General features: G+C 41.1%; 1 protein-coding gene across 1 annotated transcript in view; it reads left to right on the forward strand.

Moving 5' to 3' along the window:
* FARP1 (FERM, RhoGEF (ARHGEF) and pleckstrin domain protein 1 (chondrocyte-derived)) overlaps positions 1 to 15,282 on the forward strand; it is a 166,941-nt gene extending 151,659 nt beyond the window's left edge. The window contains exons 18-26 of the mRNA XM_010578291.1: positions 2,040 to 2,170; positions 5,048 to 5,116; positions 6,992 to 7,081; positions 8,231 to 8,313; positions 8,679 to 8,791; positions 9,281 to 9,444; positions 11,884 to 11,991; positions 13,067 to 13,218; positions 14,341 to 15,282. Coding sequence (XP_010576593.1) covers positions 2,040 to 2,170; positions 5,048 to 5,116; positions 6,992 to 7,081; positions 8,231 to 8,313; positions 8,679 to 8,791; positions 9,281 to 9,444; positions 11,884 to 11,991; positions 13,067 to 13,218; positions 14,341 to 14,422 — 992 coding nt within the window. The 3' untranslated portion in view covers positions 14,423 to 15,282. The remainder of the gene's footprint in view (positions 1 to 2,039; positions 2,171 to 5,047; positions 5,117 to 6,991; positions 7,082 to 8,230; positions 8,314 to 8,678; positions 8,792 to 9,280; positions 9,445 to 11,883; positions 11,992 to 13,066; positions 13,219 to 14,340) is intronic.
* The last annotated feature ends 1,301 nt before the right edge of the window (positions 15,283 to 16,583 follow it).

Below are 16,583 nucleotides of genomic sequence, written 5' to 3' on the forward strand. Positions count from 1 at the left end.
GGGAGAGAGCTCAGGGAACACACCATATGTGCTTGTCTCGTTCCTTGCTTTCTCTAGAGATCCGCTAGGAACACAGAATATTGGCCCAGGTGAACCTTTAGTCTGACCCAGTGTGGCTGCTGTTATTTTGTCTTTAAGTGTTATTTGTCTTCTTTTCCAGACATACTGTTTGCTCTGTTACCATTTCCATGATTTGTTTCAGGAACTCAAAGTTGCCAACGTGGGTTTTTTTGTTTTTTTTTTTCCAAATGTGAAAGAGAGTTTCCTCCTGTAGTCTGAACTCACTGCCTGCTATTTCTTTCTGATGATTTGTTTTCCTCCTTTCTTACCCCCTTCCCCCACCCCCATTGTAAGCTATCTACATTTAAGGATAACTATGTTATCTGTACAGTTAGCACTCAGTGCAGATCCACGGAACGACTTGGGCCGGGAGCAACGCTTGGCATGACTGCTCCCAGCTGCAAGGTTTAGCTGAGTTAGCTGGCTAAGTTCCCTCAGATGCCGTGCGATGACGCCCACGGCAGGCAGTGCACAAAATGCAGAGGTAACCTGACCTGCAGCAATAGGAAATGCCACAGAGGTCCGTGGCACCGAAGTGCTGTGGGACACGGATGTTTGCCTAAACGTAGCTCCGGCCTGAATGATCTCAAGGAACGCAGCGAGTAGTGCCTTCATGTCTTTTAGCCAAGGCTAGATGATGAGGATGGTGTGTCCGTTCCCACCTCCCCAGAGAGCGCAGCAGCTCTCGAAGTTTGATTCCTGCTCCACTTTTGAAATGGATACAAACACAGGATTCAGGGGTGAAAATAAGAGAGCATGAGAAGGACAGTGTGACTCAGAGACACCATCACTCTGGGATCTGTCTCTTACTAAGGTGTTTGCAGATTTTTGTTAAAGGTCAGAGCGTAAAGGAAGCAAAAAAAAATGGGAGATGTGGATGTGAATCCCAGCAGAGAACACAGATCTCCCACTAACAGGTGAATGAACTATGCACTGAGCATGATGTAAGAAGGAAGAAAGAACCACTGTTACTGTTCTCTTGACTATTTTTTTAACAGAATTGGCTGTAACTGCTCTTCTAGCACTAAAGTCAGTCAGTGTGTTTGGCCCATTCAGAGACTGCCTGTCCGTTCAGGGGTACCAAGGTTGGTGCTTACGTACACGGTGGCACAGGGAGCCAGTCCATGAGCTGATCCCCCAGAAAAGATCAAATGGTGAAGTGATTTTCAGCTTAGTTCTCCGAGTCGACTTACTGCGTTGTTGGCACAGCAAAAAGACAAGGAAAGCAGATCGGCAGCAGCCTGCACTTGATTTGGCTTCTGCTGCTGCAGCATGGGACTTCGTAGTGCCTGCTTCCTCCTGTATCCCACCTGATCCTTCTTCACACAGCAAAAATCCCCTATGACAATGGAGATTTGCCTTAGGAAATTCACTCCCAGGTTTTAAGTCACTCGTTGGTAGTGTCTTTGGAGAGAATGAAGTAGAGTCGTGATGCGACTCAGTGACGTGCAGCCCTTTTAGTTGCTCTCGTTGCTGGGACCGAGAGCAAACCCCAAGATTACTGTGTTTAACATCTGAAATGATACAATAAATGACACTGCCATTTCCTGGTGTTTTCAAATACAGACCTGACCCAGTGTGCTGCAGGGGGGGGGAAATTGTTTTTTTCTTTTTCAAGGATAGAGAAGATCCCTAGATTAACTGGAGATGTAGGAAGTTAAGTCCTCTAGGAGAACCCATTCATTGGTGCTCTGAATTTACTTGAGTATTCCTACAAAGTTCCTGTAGCTAAAATTAAGCAAACTTTTGGTTGAGGAAATAGACTGTTTCTTCATTACACTCCACCCTCTCCCCTCCACTCCCTAAGATGATGTCCAGAGTTTGTGTGGATTTTAGTCTGCCTGAGTAGCTTTACACTGTGAAGAAGGGTAACACAAGAAGGGTGATGCTCATAAGCTGGGTGCTGCAGACAAAAGCCATCTTTCTTTTTGAACATTCTTGTACATTTTTAATAAGCTTTTTATGTTTTGTCCATCTAGCTGCTTTGGCTGAGATTTCTGAAATGGTGGCTCAGCTCCATGGCAATATGATAAAGATGGAGAACTTCCAGAAGCTGCATGAACTCAAGAAAGACTTGATAGGCATAGACAATCTGGTGATCCCAGGAAGGGTAAGTAGCAGAGTTGTGATCAAGGTCTGATACAATTTCAGAGCATTAGGTACGTTTTAGAAACCTGTTTATTAGGAGCGGCTATGAAATTGCCTTTCCTCATATGAACCTTCTTCTCTCACCAAAAACTATCAAATATATACACAACAATACCATAGAAAACAGCAGCCTTTAAAGCGGGAAGAGGCAATCATCTTTATTACCTTTTTACTGATTTTATTAGGTTTATCTTATGTATAGATTTGGATGGTTGTAGGCAATTCCAAACATCTATTACAACAGAGGCAGTAAAAATGTATTTATCACAGCATTCAGAGCTTGAGCAGTTGCACATTTCCTCATTTCTTGCTGCCCTTTTTTTTTTTCCTTCTTTTTTTTTTTTTTTTCCCCCAACCGTTGATGCTAGAACTTGGCAGATTAAAGGAAAGTAAGACATTTGTACCCTTTCACGATGCCTAGCTTTGAAACTCATGGCCCTGGGGACAAGCAGTCTCTTTAGTCTACATGTAACATTAGGCAATAATTTTTGAGACAGTGTTGCCTTAAGTAAACACTTTTAATGTTAGGGTTTTTTTAAATGTTTTAATGTTATAAAAATACCAACATCTCTTTCTTAATTGTCATGCTTTTTTAAAAATGGAGGTTTAATTCAGAATAAATGAGCCTCAGTGTAATATTTGTAGCCTTTTTTACTTTTCTAGGTGCATGTATCTGTGCATGCAAACTTGAGAGTTGTCTGTTGAAGTAATTTCCTCCCCACTCCTTGACTTTTGTCTGTAATACACAAAACCAGTACTTGCAGCAACTGAAATGCTGGGGAAAATGCATCGCTAGACTATTCCCGCCCCATACGCATTTCTGGGAAACAGCTTGGAAAAAAAGATGAGTTTTGCATTGAACTGCAAATACGGCAGTGCTTGAACTTGCCCTGCAGCCCAGCCATCCAGCCCTGATGCGCTCCTGCAGGACGGCTGGACCACCGCCGGGCGAGAGCCGCAGCCAGGGGTCTGCTTGCCGTGCCGTGGCCGTGTCTAGTGCCACGGCAGGGGCGCGGCACAGAGGCAGCTTGCTGGGCTCTCTAGGGTCTAGTTTCATTTAAGGATTCAAACATTTAGAAAAAGGGGTTTGAAGTTGATGTGCCATTGGGAAGGCAGTGCCAAGCAGAGGTATTTCTGGATTTGTGGCTGTTCCCCGCTCCCTCGCTTTGCCTCTTCCCTGGCTCCCAGGCTTACGCCTCCTTCCAGTGATCCACAGACCGTTCACTTCCTTGGCAAGCCCCTCAGGATATTTCACAGCCCGTGCACATCTCTTATCACATGAAATTAAGTGCTGTCATCGGGTGTTCCTGCTACCCTATTCTATTTAAAGACAGAGCAGTCTTCCTGTCCTAGGAAGTTCAAGAAACAGGCAGACGGGGCAGAGGTGGTTTGCCTGCCAAGGCAAAAAGCATTGGCCACCATGCTCTGGCGCAAGCCCAAGATGTTGCTGCTTCCAGCTGCTCTTCTGGCTCCAATTGAAGTCCCTGCCCCGGTGCAGGGCCAGGCTGGGAGGCAAATGCCACCGTCACCCACGGCTGGGTTTACGTGAGCTCCGTGTCCCAGAGGAGAAGTCTCGTGTTAGGCCGGTGATTCAGCTGTCCTAAAAGAGGCTGTAGGTGGCCATCCTCTTCACGTCGTCCCGGACTGGGGTCTCTGCCGCCACGCAGCAGGTTCCTATACTGGGTGTTAAAACATGCCGTGGTCACTTGCGCTTGCAGATTGCAATGACCTGTAGCTCTTGATTCGTGTGTTGGCACAGCACTTGCCATGGCGGTGCTAAGCCTGCTAGTGACTATTAGGTGGTACTGTATAAATAGTAATTATGATTAATGTTCTTTGGTAGCCAGCAACAGCTTCCAGTGGCCTCTCTGGTAACGTGGGCATACCATGATATAGGGATAACCACCTCTAGTCACTTTTTCCACCACTTAGCCCTTACGGGATTCAGGTGGGGGGACTGGACACATCACAGCAACCCTAAGGCGACCAGAGTGTCTCTCCGAACAGATTAATCTTAGCCAATTTATTCCTAAGCTGCAGGTGATTCTGATGCTTTATATGCCTTTTACATGCACAATTATGAGTAGAATGGCCGTAGAAAGACTGTAATAAATAAATATAAACCTCTTGGCAGAAGCTCGAGGGAGCGACTGAAAAATGATATTTTCATGGATTTCAGATAAGTGGAGGGGTGAGTTATGGTATAGTTCACAGTAAGCCCAGGAAATCAAGCATTTTGAAAGGTTCAGATGTGGTACTTTTCCTTTAATTCCATCCCTAAACATTCTTGAACAGTTTGATCTGAATTAATGTACTGTATTATATGACATGGATGGTACTAGGATAACTCACACTGCCAGACAAATTTCCTTCTTCTACTGCTGCTGATGTTGATTTGTGTAGCTGATTTTACTTCTCAGTGAAGAGCTATGTATGCCATATGCACAACAGAAGCTTACCAGTGGCTAACCACTAACACACAGGCCAACTTATCATTAGTTTTTACATCATTTGTATCATGAAAAATACTCATTCAAAACTGATGAAAGAGGGAGCTCTCTGAAGGAATCAATGTTAGGTAAAGAATATTTTGCTTAGCTGAATTTTCTTAAAATGAAAGAAAGACTATGAAGGAGTTTGTCCTAAAGATAGTTACAAATGGAAATAAATTATCCCATAAATAAGACTTTTAACATATTTAATAAAGAAAATAAAAAGTCTTGGTGACTGATAGGCAAGTCAGTCCTATGACCAGGTAGTCATATTTATGTTTGCATAATAAAAACTCATCATTGTTTTTGCAGAAGATACATATTTGTTTTGTATTTGTTTCCCACAGGAGTTCATTCGACTGGGTAGTCTTAGTAAGTTGTCTGGAAAAGGTTTACAGCAACGGATGTTCTTTCTGGTAAGCAAGAAGACAGTTTTTCTTTAAATAACAAAATGTAACTATAGGCAACTATTAGACATACAGTTAGACTTGAACTGTGAATTACGGTATTTTTAAACAGCCTTATTTAAGTTAACATAATACATCACCTGTATTATGTATGTAATGCATCATAATACCTCCTAGCACATTGTCTTAAATAGAAGCAGAGTTGTTATACAATGAAAAGTGGCACCAGGATTAGTGATCATATCCAGAAAAGAGGATAAAGAATAACTCCTGGTGGTATGAACGATAATCCACATAACACTCTCGGGACACATTACAGAACCAAGTTTCTCCACAAAGCATCCAGTTTCAGCCCACGAGTGTGCAGCATGTTGATGGACCTGCCTTTACCTGGAGGTACATTTTGTAGCTCTTGCACTAGGAAAGGTTATTTCCTCCCAACATCACTCAGCATTTTCAGGTTACGGTGATCCCACTCGGTCTCCGATCCACAAAAGCCAACCAGATGGTTCTTCCTCTCTCCTTCTTCCCAGACAGCTGACTTTGTCCCAAGCTCCCCATCCTGCTGCTGCTGAGCCCTTGGTGCTGGGGCACTGGGACCCCCTGCAGAGTGCATAGATTTTCTAGTCCAGTGTTACAGGGCAAAACATTAACGAGTCAGTGCAGTATGGCAGGAACGTATCCTTGGCTTCTTGTCTGCAAAAGGTGAAGACAGTGGGTGTGTAGAAAAGCTTGTGAGTGTGCTAGGTTTTACAAGTTGTTTGACATTTAATCTTTCAAATGAGCCAAAGGTGTAACCGCTGAATCTACTTGAGTAGGATTATCCTCTGCTTTTAAAGGCACTGAAGAGGAAGCCTTATGAATATTGTGCATATTTTCTTGTATACTACCATTCTTGTTACCGGATGGTGCATCGATATTATACCTGTATAAAACATGAAAAAGTTGAGACTAGACTCTCAAGTCAATTGCTCACACTGTCAAAGAAGTCTTTGGTCTGTCTCAAGCACTGGAATCTTTTTGGAGATAAAATCCTGGGTCAGTATTCTGGGACTCTGAATACATGTGTAATCATTGGCAAAATTAAATCCCCCTCTAGTGGCTGATCCATACAGCTTCATGGATTATTGCTGTTGGATTGTAGACGTCTGTGGTGGGAGCTCTGTTTCACACCACAGAGTATGATTTTCCTGATGCATCTGTCTGGTTTGAGAAAAACATCCTTTGACCCAGGTGGCACATTGAAAATACACCATTTGTTTTATGGCAACAAAATGCAGGCATTTGACGTGCTTTTGACAACTGGTGTTACATGCAGGAAGCTCTACAAATTGAGATACTCAGTCTCTTCACCTTGATGTTTCTAACTTAAATCCATCAACCTTAAAACAGGTCTCCCAGCTTCCTTCTGAATATGGGGAGTAAAAGATAGCCACTTACTTTGTAAGAGTTAAGTTGGACACATCTCTCGGGCCTGTTTGCTTATCTTTCCACACAAATGAGAAGAAAATATTGGTGAAACACACTTTATCTTGCATAGCTTCAGAGTGTGAAACGTTCTACTTGGTTTCACTGCTGTTGTGGCTTGTTAGTTCTGACCCAGAGATCACAAAGGGAATATTAGAAGGCATCAGAAGATATCCAGTGGAAAATGATGGGAACATGTCTGAGACTAGCTGGGAAGGAAGGCAGGGAAAATAACAGGTGCTAAGACTAGGTGCTGGAGTGTTGCAGAAGCCAGTATTTTGGATTCATGCATTAGGACTGCCACATAAATAGTCAGCCAGTACTGGCTAACTTTCTTGTATTTACCATTCTGATGGGTTTTTTTCTACGTACATACATGCCAACAAAATTCTAATAATGCTTATTCTTGCTTTTTAGTTCAACGATATCTTGTTGTACACAAGTAGAGGCCTGACAGCATCGAATCAGTTTAAAGTCCACGGGCATCTTCCACTGTATGGCATGACAGTAAGTATTGTGAGAACTTAAGGTATTCATGCTTAAATGGCCATTTCTGGACCCATCTTAATTGCTTGATGAGTTTCTGCTGGAGTGAAAGCAGGAGCAAAGGGCTATTCTCTGATTCAGAGAAGTTGTGGTTACGTTCTACAGTGCCTGATGGGGCTGTGTTGGGTTTGGCATGTGTTCATGCAGCCTTCTACACAAAGGTGATTATATAGCAGAGGGGGGGGGCATTTTGGGGGGCAGCTTCCTCATAATGTAAACTTCCCGTGAGATGGGTTCTTTATTTTTTTAAAACCGTAAATTTAACCATGATTCTTGCAAGTAATTCATCACCAATTGCTTATAGACACACTGTGCAAGGAAAGTAAACAGTAGCAACAATCTAATTTCTATATTAAAAAAAAAAACATTTCCTAATGTTTTCAGCTCTGTATCTTAAAGCCAAAGTAGTGGGAAACTAGCAGCAATACGTCGTTTGGAGCTCTTGTTGCAATTCCTCTGGAAAACAGCCAATCTGAGCCAATCGCACCTGGTTACCTCTTCTTACATAATTTCAAAAATATTTTTGCTAGTTTCAAAACACTTGCATTCCCCCCTCATTATTTTCATTGGAACTTCTCATGGGTTTGTATCTGCTCTGTACTGTTTTCCTGAGAATTGAGTTAGATAATCACTACCACAGTAACTGAATTTCTCTAAACACCTGCAAGGCTTCAAGCTTTATCTAGCATTTCTAGGAATCTACTCAATTATTGACGTCCATTTGGTGTGGACTTGTTCACAACAGAACTGTGTTATGCTGCAGTGTCCAGAGCACTCCCAGCCATAAACATATCCTTTTGTATGATGAGTCACTCTTCTGATAAAAGTACCACTGTTTTCCTTTTTTTTTTTTTTTTTTTTTTTTTTTTTTTTACACAAAGCAGACAAAGCCATGCTTTTGGTTTAGGAGGTAATTGCAGAACTTACTGTTTTTCCAACTTGCAAGCCAAGCCACCATCTTTTTCTCAATACCTAGCTCAAAATTGCCGTTTGTGAACATTGCTCTTAGTTTTCTTTTCCCCAGTGGTAAAAGCTTGTTCAGTTTGCTGTTTCACCTTAAGAAATATGTACTTCCTGCAATCTGACTGCATTTGGGCTTTTATCTCTCAGATAGAAGAAAGTGAAGAGGAATGGGGTGTTCCTCATTGTCTAACACTACGAGGTCAACACCAGTCCATCGTTGTTGCTGCAAGGTAATTCAGTGGAGACAACAGACACATATAAACTGTATTTCTGTGCAGCTTTCACAGTGGGACAGATAGAAAAGCAGAGAGGCATCATTTTGTTTGGATTTGCTCCTGAAACAATTTCAAAGCTATAATCTTTTGTGAAAGCCACCTGGGAAGAAAAAAAAAAAAAAGGTTGAGTAGTTGAATGGGACAAAATAGAGTAGCAATTGTGCAAGTCAGAAGGAAAACTAAGTTATTAGGAAAAAAACCTAGTATCTTGTGTCTTTATTTATTTATTTAAATTAAAAGTAAGCTCAGCTTGTGACTATTTCTTAGAGTTTGCTTTCAGCCTGTGTGAAAGTGAATAAAACCTGAATTGTCATTTTTAGTACCCGCGCTGAAATGGACAAATGGACTGAGGACATTCAGATGGCAATAGACCTGGCAGAGAAAAGCAGTGGCCCTGCCCCAGAGTTACTGGCTAGCAGCCCACCTGACAATAGTAAGTAAATGCTAGAGAGCAGGTTTTACTCACTTTCGTCAGTATGATTGGTGACTGCTTCTAAGCAAAGTCGTGAAGAATGCTGGCCACAGGTCGAACTGATACATTTGAAGTTGATTTATATATGCATATAGATTTATATATGTGGCATTTTAATGTTCTTGTTGACGGTAGCAGAAAGTTTCACTGAATAGAGAAGTGACTTAAATAGTTCCTGGAATCATTACGCTTAAAAAGATTTGGGCAGTGCCTGTCCCTTGGAAGGTATTAAAAGCACCAAGAAAGCATGGTAGTTAGTCTTTGATTCTAACATTTGCAGAAACGTGTAAAAAAAAAAATAATCTACTTAGCATCTGCACAAAATTATTTCTAAAAGCGTGTTTTAAAATTAGTTCACAATATTGTGGACAGAATTTATTTGTTTAATTTTTCCAATTATATATGTTGTTGCATAGAGGAAGAAAGATGCTTTTTCCCTGCATTTCATAGAGTCTCCTGATGAAACTACTGTAGACCAGGAATCTGAGGACGACCTCAGTGCATCCCGCACCTCACTCGAACGTCAGTCACCACACCGTGGCAACACTACGGTGCACGTCTGCTGGCACAGAAATACCAGTGTTTCAATGATCGACTTTAGTATTGCTGTGGAGGTATCTGCCTCAGAACGATCTGAACTGCAGCTCCCGACTCGCTCTTGAATGACAATTTCCTTTTTGCTCCTCTTTAATAAGTGCACTATTCCATTGTCTCCTCCTGGGGAAGTTTCAGGCACACCTATTAAACTGACTCCCAGATCCTCAAACGATGGCATAAACCATCAGTCAGGAAACACGTACCTGCTCCCTTAGTGCATCTTTGTAAAATCAGTTAGAGCGGTAATTTTCATAGAACTAACTGTCCAAAAAAAACGCTGATGCCCTTTCAAATTTAAAGCAGGTCAAACTGTCTTAATGCTTTCAGTTACAGAGGCATTAAGTCATTGCTCGAGCTGAAAGGATATTGTCTTTAGCTGCTGCAGCCAGAGTTTTAATTATGTGTATTACTAACGTACTTTCTTTACCTAGCCATCTTTTCTGGAACTTTGTCTCATTGCTCAGTGTCATCTGCTTTTTCTTTATTTGCATTTTCCACCTCAAAATAAGAATCCTTTTTCCCCCCTGATCACAGCTAAGCCAATTTGATACACATTTGCTAATTGTGTACTCAACAGACGAGATGCAGACATTGACTTTTCAAAGATTAAAATGAAAGAAGCCTAGTCCAGTGTAGGTTTTAGGATGAGGTGGTAAGCAGGCTTAGGAGTTCTTCCTTCACCCAAGCCAGTCTCCAAGTACTTTAACAGTCCTCATCAAATGGAAATTTATGGTCAATGAAATGGTAAAAGGAATCTTAAAGCTGAGTCGACTTGGGCTCACAAGGCAGCTCTCAGACATCAGGCCACCGTGGCTCTAGAGATGTATGGATGCAGAACGTAGAGATGCAAGGACACACCGTATTCATAGTTCGTGTAACTGCCTCTGTTTTTAAACAGAAGGTGAGTTTATTGTTGAAATATGACAAAGAAAATTATTCTGTACTAGAAAGCACTAACTACAGAGCCTCATTTTGATCCCAAGGAGGTGGATTTTCTGCTCTTTATACCCTTATATCCTGCAAGGGAGGAATAGTTCAGCACAGAACAAGGTCTTGTATTTTTCCCTAAAGCAGTTAGGGAATAAGCAGGGGCTTCTTATAAATAGATACAAAACTTAAACCAGTGACTAATTCTAACACTTAACACATTTAGTTAGGCAAATCTTTTGGTCTGAGATCAGTGCTCATTCTTCCTTATTTTCGTTCCTTCCCATCCCTCAAATGAATGCAAGCAAAGCAGCGAAGACCAAACACACCTTGGAAACATACGTTGTTCTGTGAAAACATCTTCAGCTCCACTGCTGTTCCATGCGTGGCAGGTTACGCTCATGCTCACATCATTCTGTTGGTGGCTCTCACTTCAGCATTATCGTTTATTTTCTTTGTGTCTCTCCCTCCTTTCTGTCTCTCTCGTGGTAGAAGATCCTCTCTCTGTCAGTGACTGTACTTCCCTACCTGCTGGACTGATCAGTGATCAGCGGCCTGTTTCCATTTCATATGTCTGCTGGTACCGAATGCAAAGCCTGTCCTTTTATGATATCCTCCAGAGTAATGAGGTAACAGAAAATTAAGGAGTACACCTGTAATTTAGGGCAAGGAGGCAGCAGTCCAGATATCAGAGAATGGGATGATTTAAAGCAAAGGCTTTAATGTATATCCAAGACTGGTGAAAACAGAACGTTTTCAAGAATATTTCATTTGTAGTAGATACATTAGGACCACCAGACTTTGACTATTAAGCTTTACAGATTATATAACGCAGAAGCTAATCACTTAATGAGAATGATGTAAACAGCTATTTTGATCCAGGTGAGAGCCCTTACAAGGAATGGGAAATAATTACTAATTCACTGAGAACTCCCCTTCATTTGCAAGGCACAATGATACTGGACTTTCACATCTTCACTACGTGAAGAGTGGTTTCTACTGCCAGCTGTTAAATACTTGTACTTGGTTACGGCTTCCTCCTTGTTTTTGTTAAAATATCCAAAATCCAGTTAAGAATAAGATCAACAGTCCTTGCTTTTGAAATCTTTGAAAAGTTACCATGTGAACTCACCGGGTACTGAGCACTCAATCTCTATCTGCAATTCTAAAGTATGTCATAACTTTCCTTTACATCACAAATTCATGTCAGACTTTCTGTTTCCATTATTCAATTTAAGTATCATTTGAAAAGAACAAAGGCAGACTAGGATAACAAGACTGATGTTTAGTAATATATTACTGAAAGCCACCTCAATTAAAAAAAAAAAGTGTAGTAGCTTGAAGTTTTTGCAAGTACCCAGCTACAAACAAAAAAAAGCTACATGAAGTACTACTTAGTAGTAGAAAGTACGTCCATTCAACCAAAACATTTTCACATACAACCAGATAAAAGCAGATAATTTTTCTTACGATAATTAAACTGCAGGTACCTTTCACTGTTTTATTTGGCTACTTTTGATCTGTTTCAGAACCAGCTGTCTGGAAATCTCCTAAGAAAATTCAAAAACAGCAACGGGTGGCAGAAGCTTTGGGTGGTGTTCACCAACTTTTGTATGTTCTTCTATAAATCGCACCAGGTAACAGACTGCACAAGTGTGTGTGGCTGGAGAAGACCTTTTGTTTTTTCAAAGCGGTAGCAGAGATAAAAGCGGACATCGGTCACAGATGGCATAGGTGGGATAAGTGTGTGTGCTGGTCACAGCTACACAGCCTTTACTGCTGCTGGAACATGGGGCAGAGCCTGTTCTCAGTCTGCTCCCTTGTCAATTGAGGAACACGTGCTTGTTTCCTAAAATTTGGACAGTCACAGTACATATCCCTAAAAAGTACAACAGATAGCACTGCTGCTCAGAAATTGTGGTGCGAGTTTAAACAAGAGTTTTCTCTTGTACACATTCTGAGATTATTACAATAAAAAATTTAATAGTGACTTACAAATTTTGTTTACCATTACTAATGCTTAAGTAAGTCAAACAAGAGAGAACAGTGGCCAATGATTAATCCATCTGAGCAAACATCCCACTGCAAAAGTAGGGGGCTTTCTGTCTAGAATCTGTTGGACTTTGGAATCTCTGTGTTTGAGCACAAAATAATTCCAATTGCTATGTTGTCCTTTCATTGCTATAGAAATCCCTAACAATAGGGTTTCTGCACTAAAGAAAAGAATGAATTGTAGGATATTCTACTCATAAGTGGGATAAAGAAATGATTTGTTCATACGTGCCATGCCGTGAAGTGAAAGGACTTAAGCAATGCATGCTGCAGGGTGGCTGGTACATTTCTAAAGGAGTAGGTGTTTGCAAGCCTGGGATGAACATACATGGTGCCCTGCCAAGGCCAGATGATGGAGCTTTATGTTCGTTAATTTGAAAGTAGTGAAAAGTCCAAGATTTCAGACAACTTTATGAGGAAATCCCGATAGGATCAGTCTGCAGCAGACCCTTACGAGAAGCATCTATAAAGATCGGCCAGCTGAAACTACCAGATAATTAAGTTCATCACGATTGCATAAAGCTGGTATTTTTTTCCATGTGCATGTGGAAACACGATGATGACCTTTAAATGAGTGTGTATCTATCTTCCATTTTACTTATGTGCTCTCTTTACTTAAGGGCATTTGATCTCACAGCATTTTCCATCATTTCTTTTCAGGACAATCATCCTTTAGCCAGCCTTCCTTTATTGGGATATTCCCTTACCATTCCTTCCGAATCTGAAAACATTCACAAAGATTATGTGTTCAAGCTACATTTCAAATCCCACGTGTACTACTTCAGGGCTGAAAGTGAATACACATTTGAAAGGTAAGTAAGTCAGCCTTCTGTGAGAGGGAATTTTCCAAACGAGGTTAGTAGGTGCAAAATTTAGTAAATTGATTCAGTAATATGGGCAAGTAGTGCAGCACAACTAGAGAAAGAACCCTTTAAAATTTTAAAAGAAATTTTACACCTGATAATGCTAGAAACCAAGGGGTTGGTTTTGATAATGTGGTAGCTGTAATAGTAATCACTACACAACCTGTGCAGGAATTATCTGGTCAAAATTGGTCAGGCTGGCTGCACAGGGAGCTCTATGTCTCAGACTTCAGGAAGCATGTAAACAGATCCCAGGACTTTTCAGAATAACTTCACTCCCTCTAGGACAACTAGACAGAAAATCCACACCTGAAATAAAATTCTAATTTTTCACAGAAGCGGCTGTTCTTACTATGTATTTATGCCACTTCAACATGTAACTTTCACACCTCCCACTGAATTTCAGACACAGAGAGCGCTAGGAAACAGGCACTACTCCTCCTAAATTGTGGTTTGACATTGTTCATACTGGGAACTAATTTAGCTTTTTTATATGAAGCATTAACATGTCAAAAATCTTAATGTCCTCTGTTATTGAAGAAAGCTATTATTAGCCATGTCAGTCTAAAACTATAAATAAGGCAAATTGTGGGAAAGAGGTGATTAAATAAGGGAGTAGAATAGGAAAAACACAAAAGCCCTTTCTCAGTTCGAGGAAAAAGAAGTAGGAACTGCAGCTAAGTTACATTTTTTCACTCTAGAATGAAGAGTTTGGTCTCAACTGCTCATCACTTGGATCATCCGGGGGGGGGAAAAAAAAAAAAAAAAAAAAAAAGAGAGATTTGGTGTCTGCAGAACAAGTAAAACCACTACTAAGTTCATGAATTTTGGGTCCTGTCCCCTATGTTTATCCTCTCTAAACCTCCCTTCATATATGCATTTGGCAGTCATTTGGATCTAGAGCCTCTTGACTTCAGATAGACTTAGGAGTAGAGTAGCAAACAAGATGCTCCTGTAGGCACTGACAATAAAACTGTGTACAACTAACAGCACAGACTGTATCTTTCAAGAAATTCTTTCTTAGGAACTGACCGTTCTTTTGTTCGTGTGTCTCCTCGTGCCTCCTCACAGATGGATGGAAGTGATCCGAAGTGCCACCAGCTCTGCCTCACGCACTCGAGCTCTGAGTCATAAAGAGCCTCACGCCTATTGACGGCTAAACAAGCCGCCGTGTTGATTGTCCAGCAGCTGCTGATTTTCTAGAGGACATTTGAAACTCTTTTCTCCCTCCAAGTTTAGTAAAACTTACTATTTGGTAAAAGAAAAGAAAAAAATAAGTATGGTTTTGCAGACGCTTTCACAATTCCTCAGCAAAACTGTTTAAGTTCTCCGTATGTTCAAACTAGCTTACCATCATCCCAGTGGCTGCAGTTTGTTTCATGTCTTGTATTTTGTCATTCTGTGCTGTTTTTAGCTTGTGCCAGTATTAAAATATTGTCCTTATTAGAGTGCCAAATGCCAAAAGACATTTTGTTGCCTCAAGGATTGCACCTAAAAAAAAAAAAAAATATGACTTCACAATCTGAAAACTTTCTCCTCTGAGGCAAACACTATTTCTTCTCTTTTCATAAAAATATATTATTTTTTTTTACCATGTTAATCTGTAGACTGCTGGATTTTTAAATGTAGATGGACTTTCACAGTATAGAATATAATTATATATACAGCAAGCAGTCTCACAGGAATGAGATAACTTTCAGATTTCATTTTTTTCCCCGGTCTTTCTACATTTAATCAGCAAGGAATTACTAATTTTCTGTCTTAAAGAAACAGTTTACAGCTCATTCTCATTTCCCTTTGGGGTTACAAATCCATGTGGTATAAATAAAGTATAGGATCCTTATCTAACAATTTTCTTGGTGCAAGTTGACCAAATTGTTCATCTGTTGGCTTTGAAAAGTGAATACTACTTGCAAGATGAAAAAATTTTAAAATAATCCAGTGCAATATTATTTGGGCTGTTAATGTACTGTGAATGGTATGTACAAGAAGAAATTAAAGGCTGTGGTGACATTCTGCTTTTTGTTTTACAAACTTGAAAGAAAACCTGTATGCTACGAGAACCGCAGCTCTGTGATTAATTTGTAGAGTGTTTTGGTAACTAAATTGCTATAAGCTGGGGGTACACCTGAAGCCCCAAGTTTTCATCCTGCCCGCTACACACCTTTCAGCTTCTTGTTGGCATTTCAGCCTCTCCCTCTCCCCCCAGTGCTCAGTACACAGAGAGCGACAGATGCAACCAGCAGCAGGAACAGCCATTCCGTATGCCTGGCTTTGACCTTCGCTAACGCTGTACTTCGGGTAAGCTATTGGCCCACTCAGAAGGTTGGCAGCACTAAGTCTGCTATTGCTTAGATGCTTTTCTTTGATGAAATGAAGAAACATTTCCTCACAAGGGTGACATAAAACTTCCATTAACAGAAGCTCAACATGCTGGAAACACATCTGTCCCTGTTACAGGCCTTTGAGGAAACAGTGCTAGGCAGAGGGGGCCTGAATATAGATATGGGGAATGAAGCTGGGACAATTCTACCCCTCGTTTTTCTTTGTCTAGCTATTCACTTTGTTAACGGCTTACCTATGTGCGATGTATAAAATGGCTTACAGCTTTGCTCACAACAAAAGGGAATAAAATACCTCACAATACTATTACATATAGTGCTGTTTCAAGACAGTGAAGCCTTCTTTCTGTTCCCCCCCCCCGCCCTGCATCCCAAAGAGATACATACATACCTCTCTCTCTCTCTCTCTCCATCCAAAAAGAGGATAAGCAGGAGTCCCCATGGCCAAATCCAAGCCACCCTGACAAAGGGAAACAAGTAATTCAGTATGCTTCCTGCAGCTGCATGGGAACCTTCAAACCCCTGGGCAGGTAACTTGTTGCAGTTGCTCTTTTCCTTGGCTGTTTCCCCTGGCTATCAGTATGGATGTAATAATCACATCTACCCTACAGCATCGCCTCTAGCCGTTTATGACATGATGAAGGACAAACTTAGAAAGTCAGTAGGAAAATCTGAAGAACTTTTTCCCAGTTGCGGATCCCACAGGCTCATCCGATCCAAGCCAGGGACCCTGCGCTGTAGGGCCAAAGCAAGTAAATTCAGCAGCCTCAGCGAACCAATAATGTACAGGAACTATAGTCCTTCACGGCTGACCAGGAAAAGGAACAGTGATCTTTACAGTGACTTAAAGGCCAAATAACTCGGCATAGATTAACACTAATCCACAGCAGCCTGCGGGCTTGCGAAAACAAAGCTGAAGAAGCAACAATGCACTGGTGCTATTAAGTGCAGTAAAGGGCTACAGACCTTACC

Source organism: Haliaeetus leucocephalus, unplaced genomic scaffold (genome assembly GCF_000737465.1).
Source record: "Haliaeetus leucocephalus isolate CR32 unplaced genomic scaffold, Haliaeetus_leucocephalus-4.0 Scaffold626, whole genome shotgun sequence".
Classification (NCBI taxonomy): Eukaryota; Metazoa; Chordata; class Aves; order Accipitriformes; family Accipitridae; genus Haliaeetus; species Haliaeetus leucocephalus.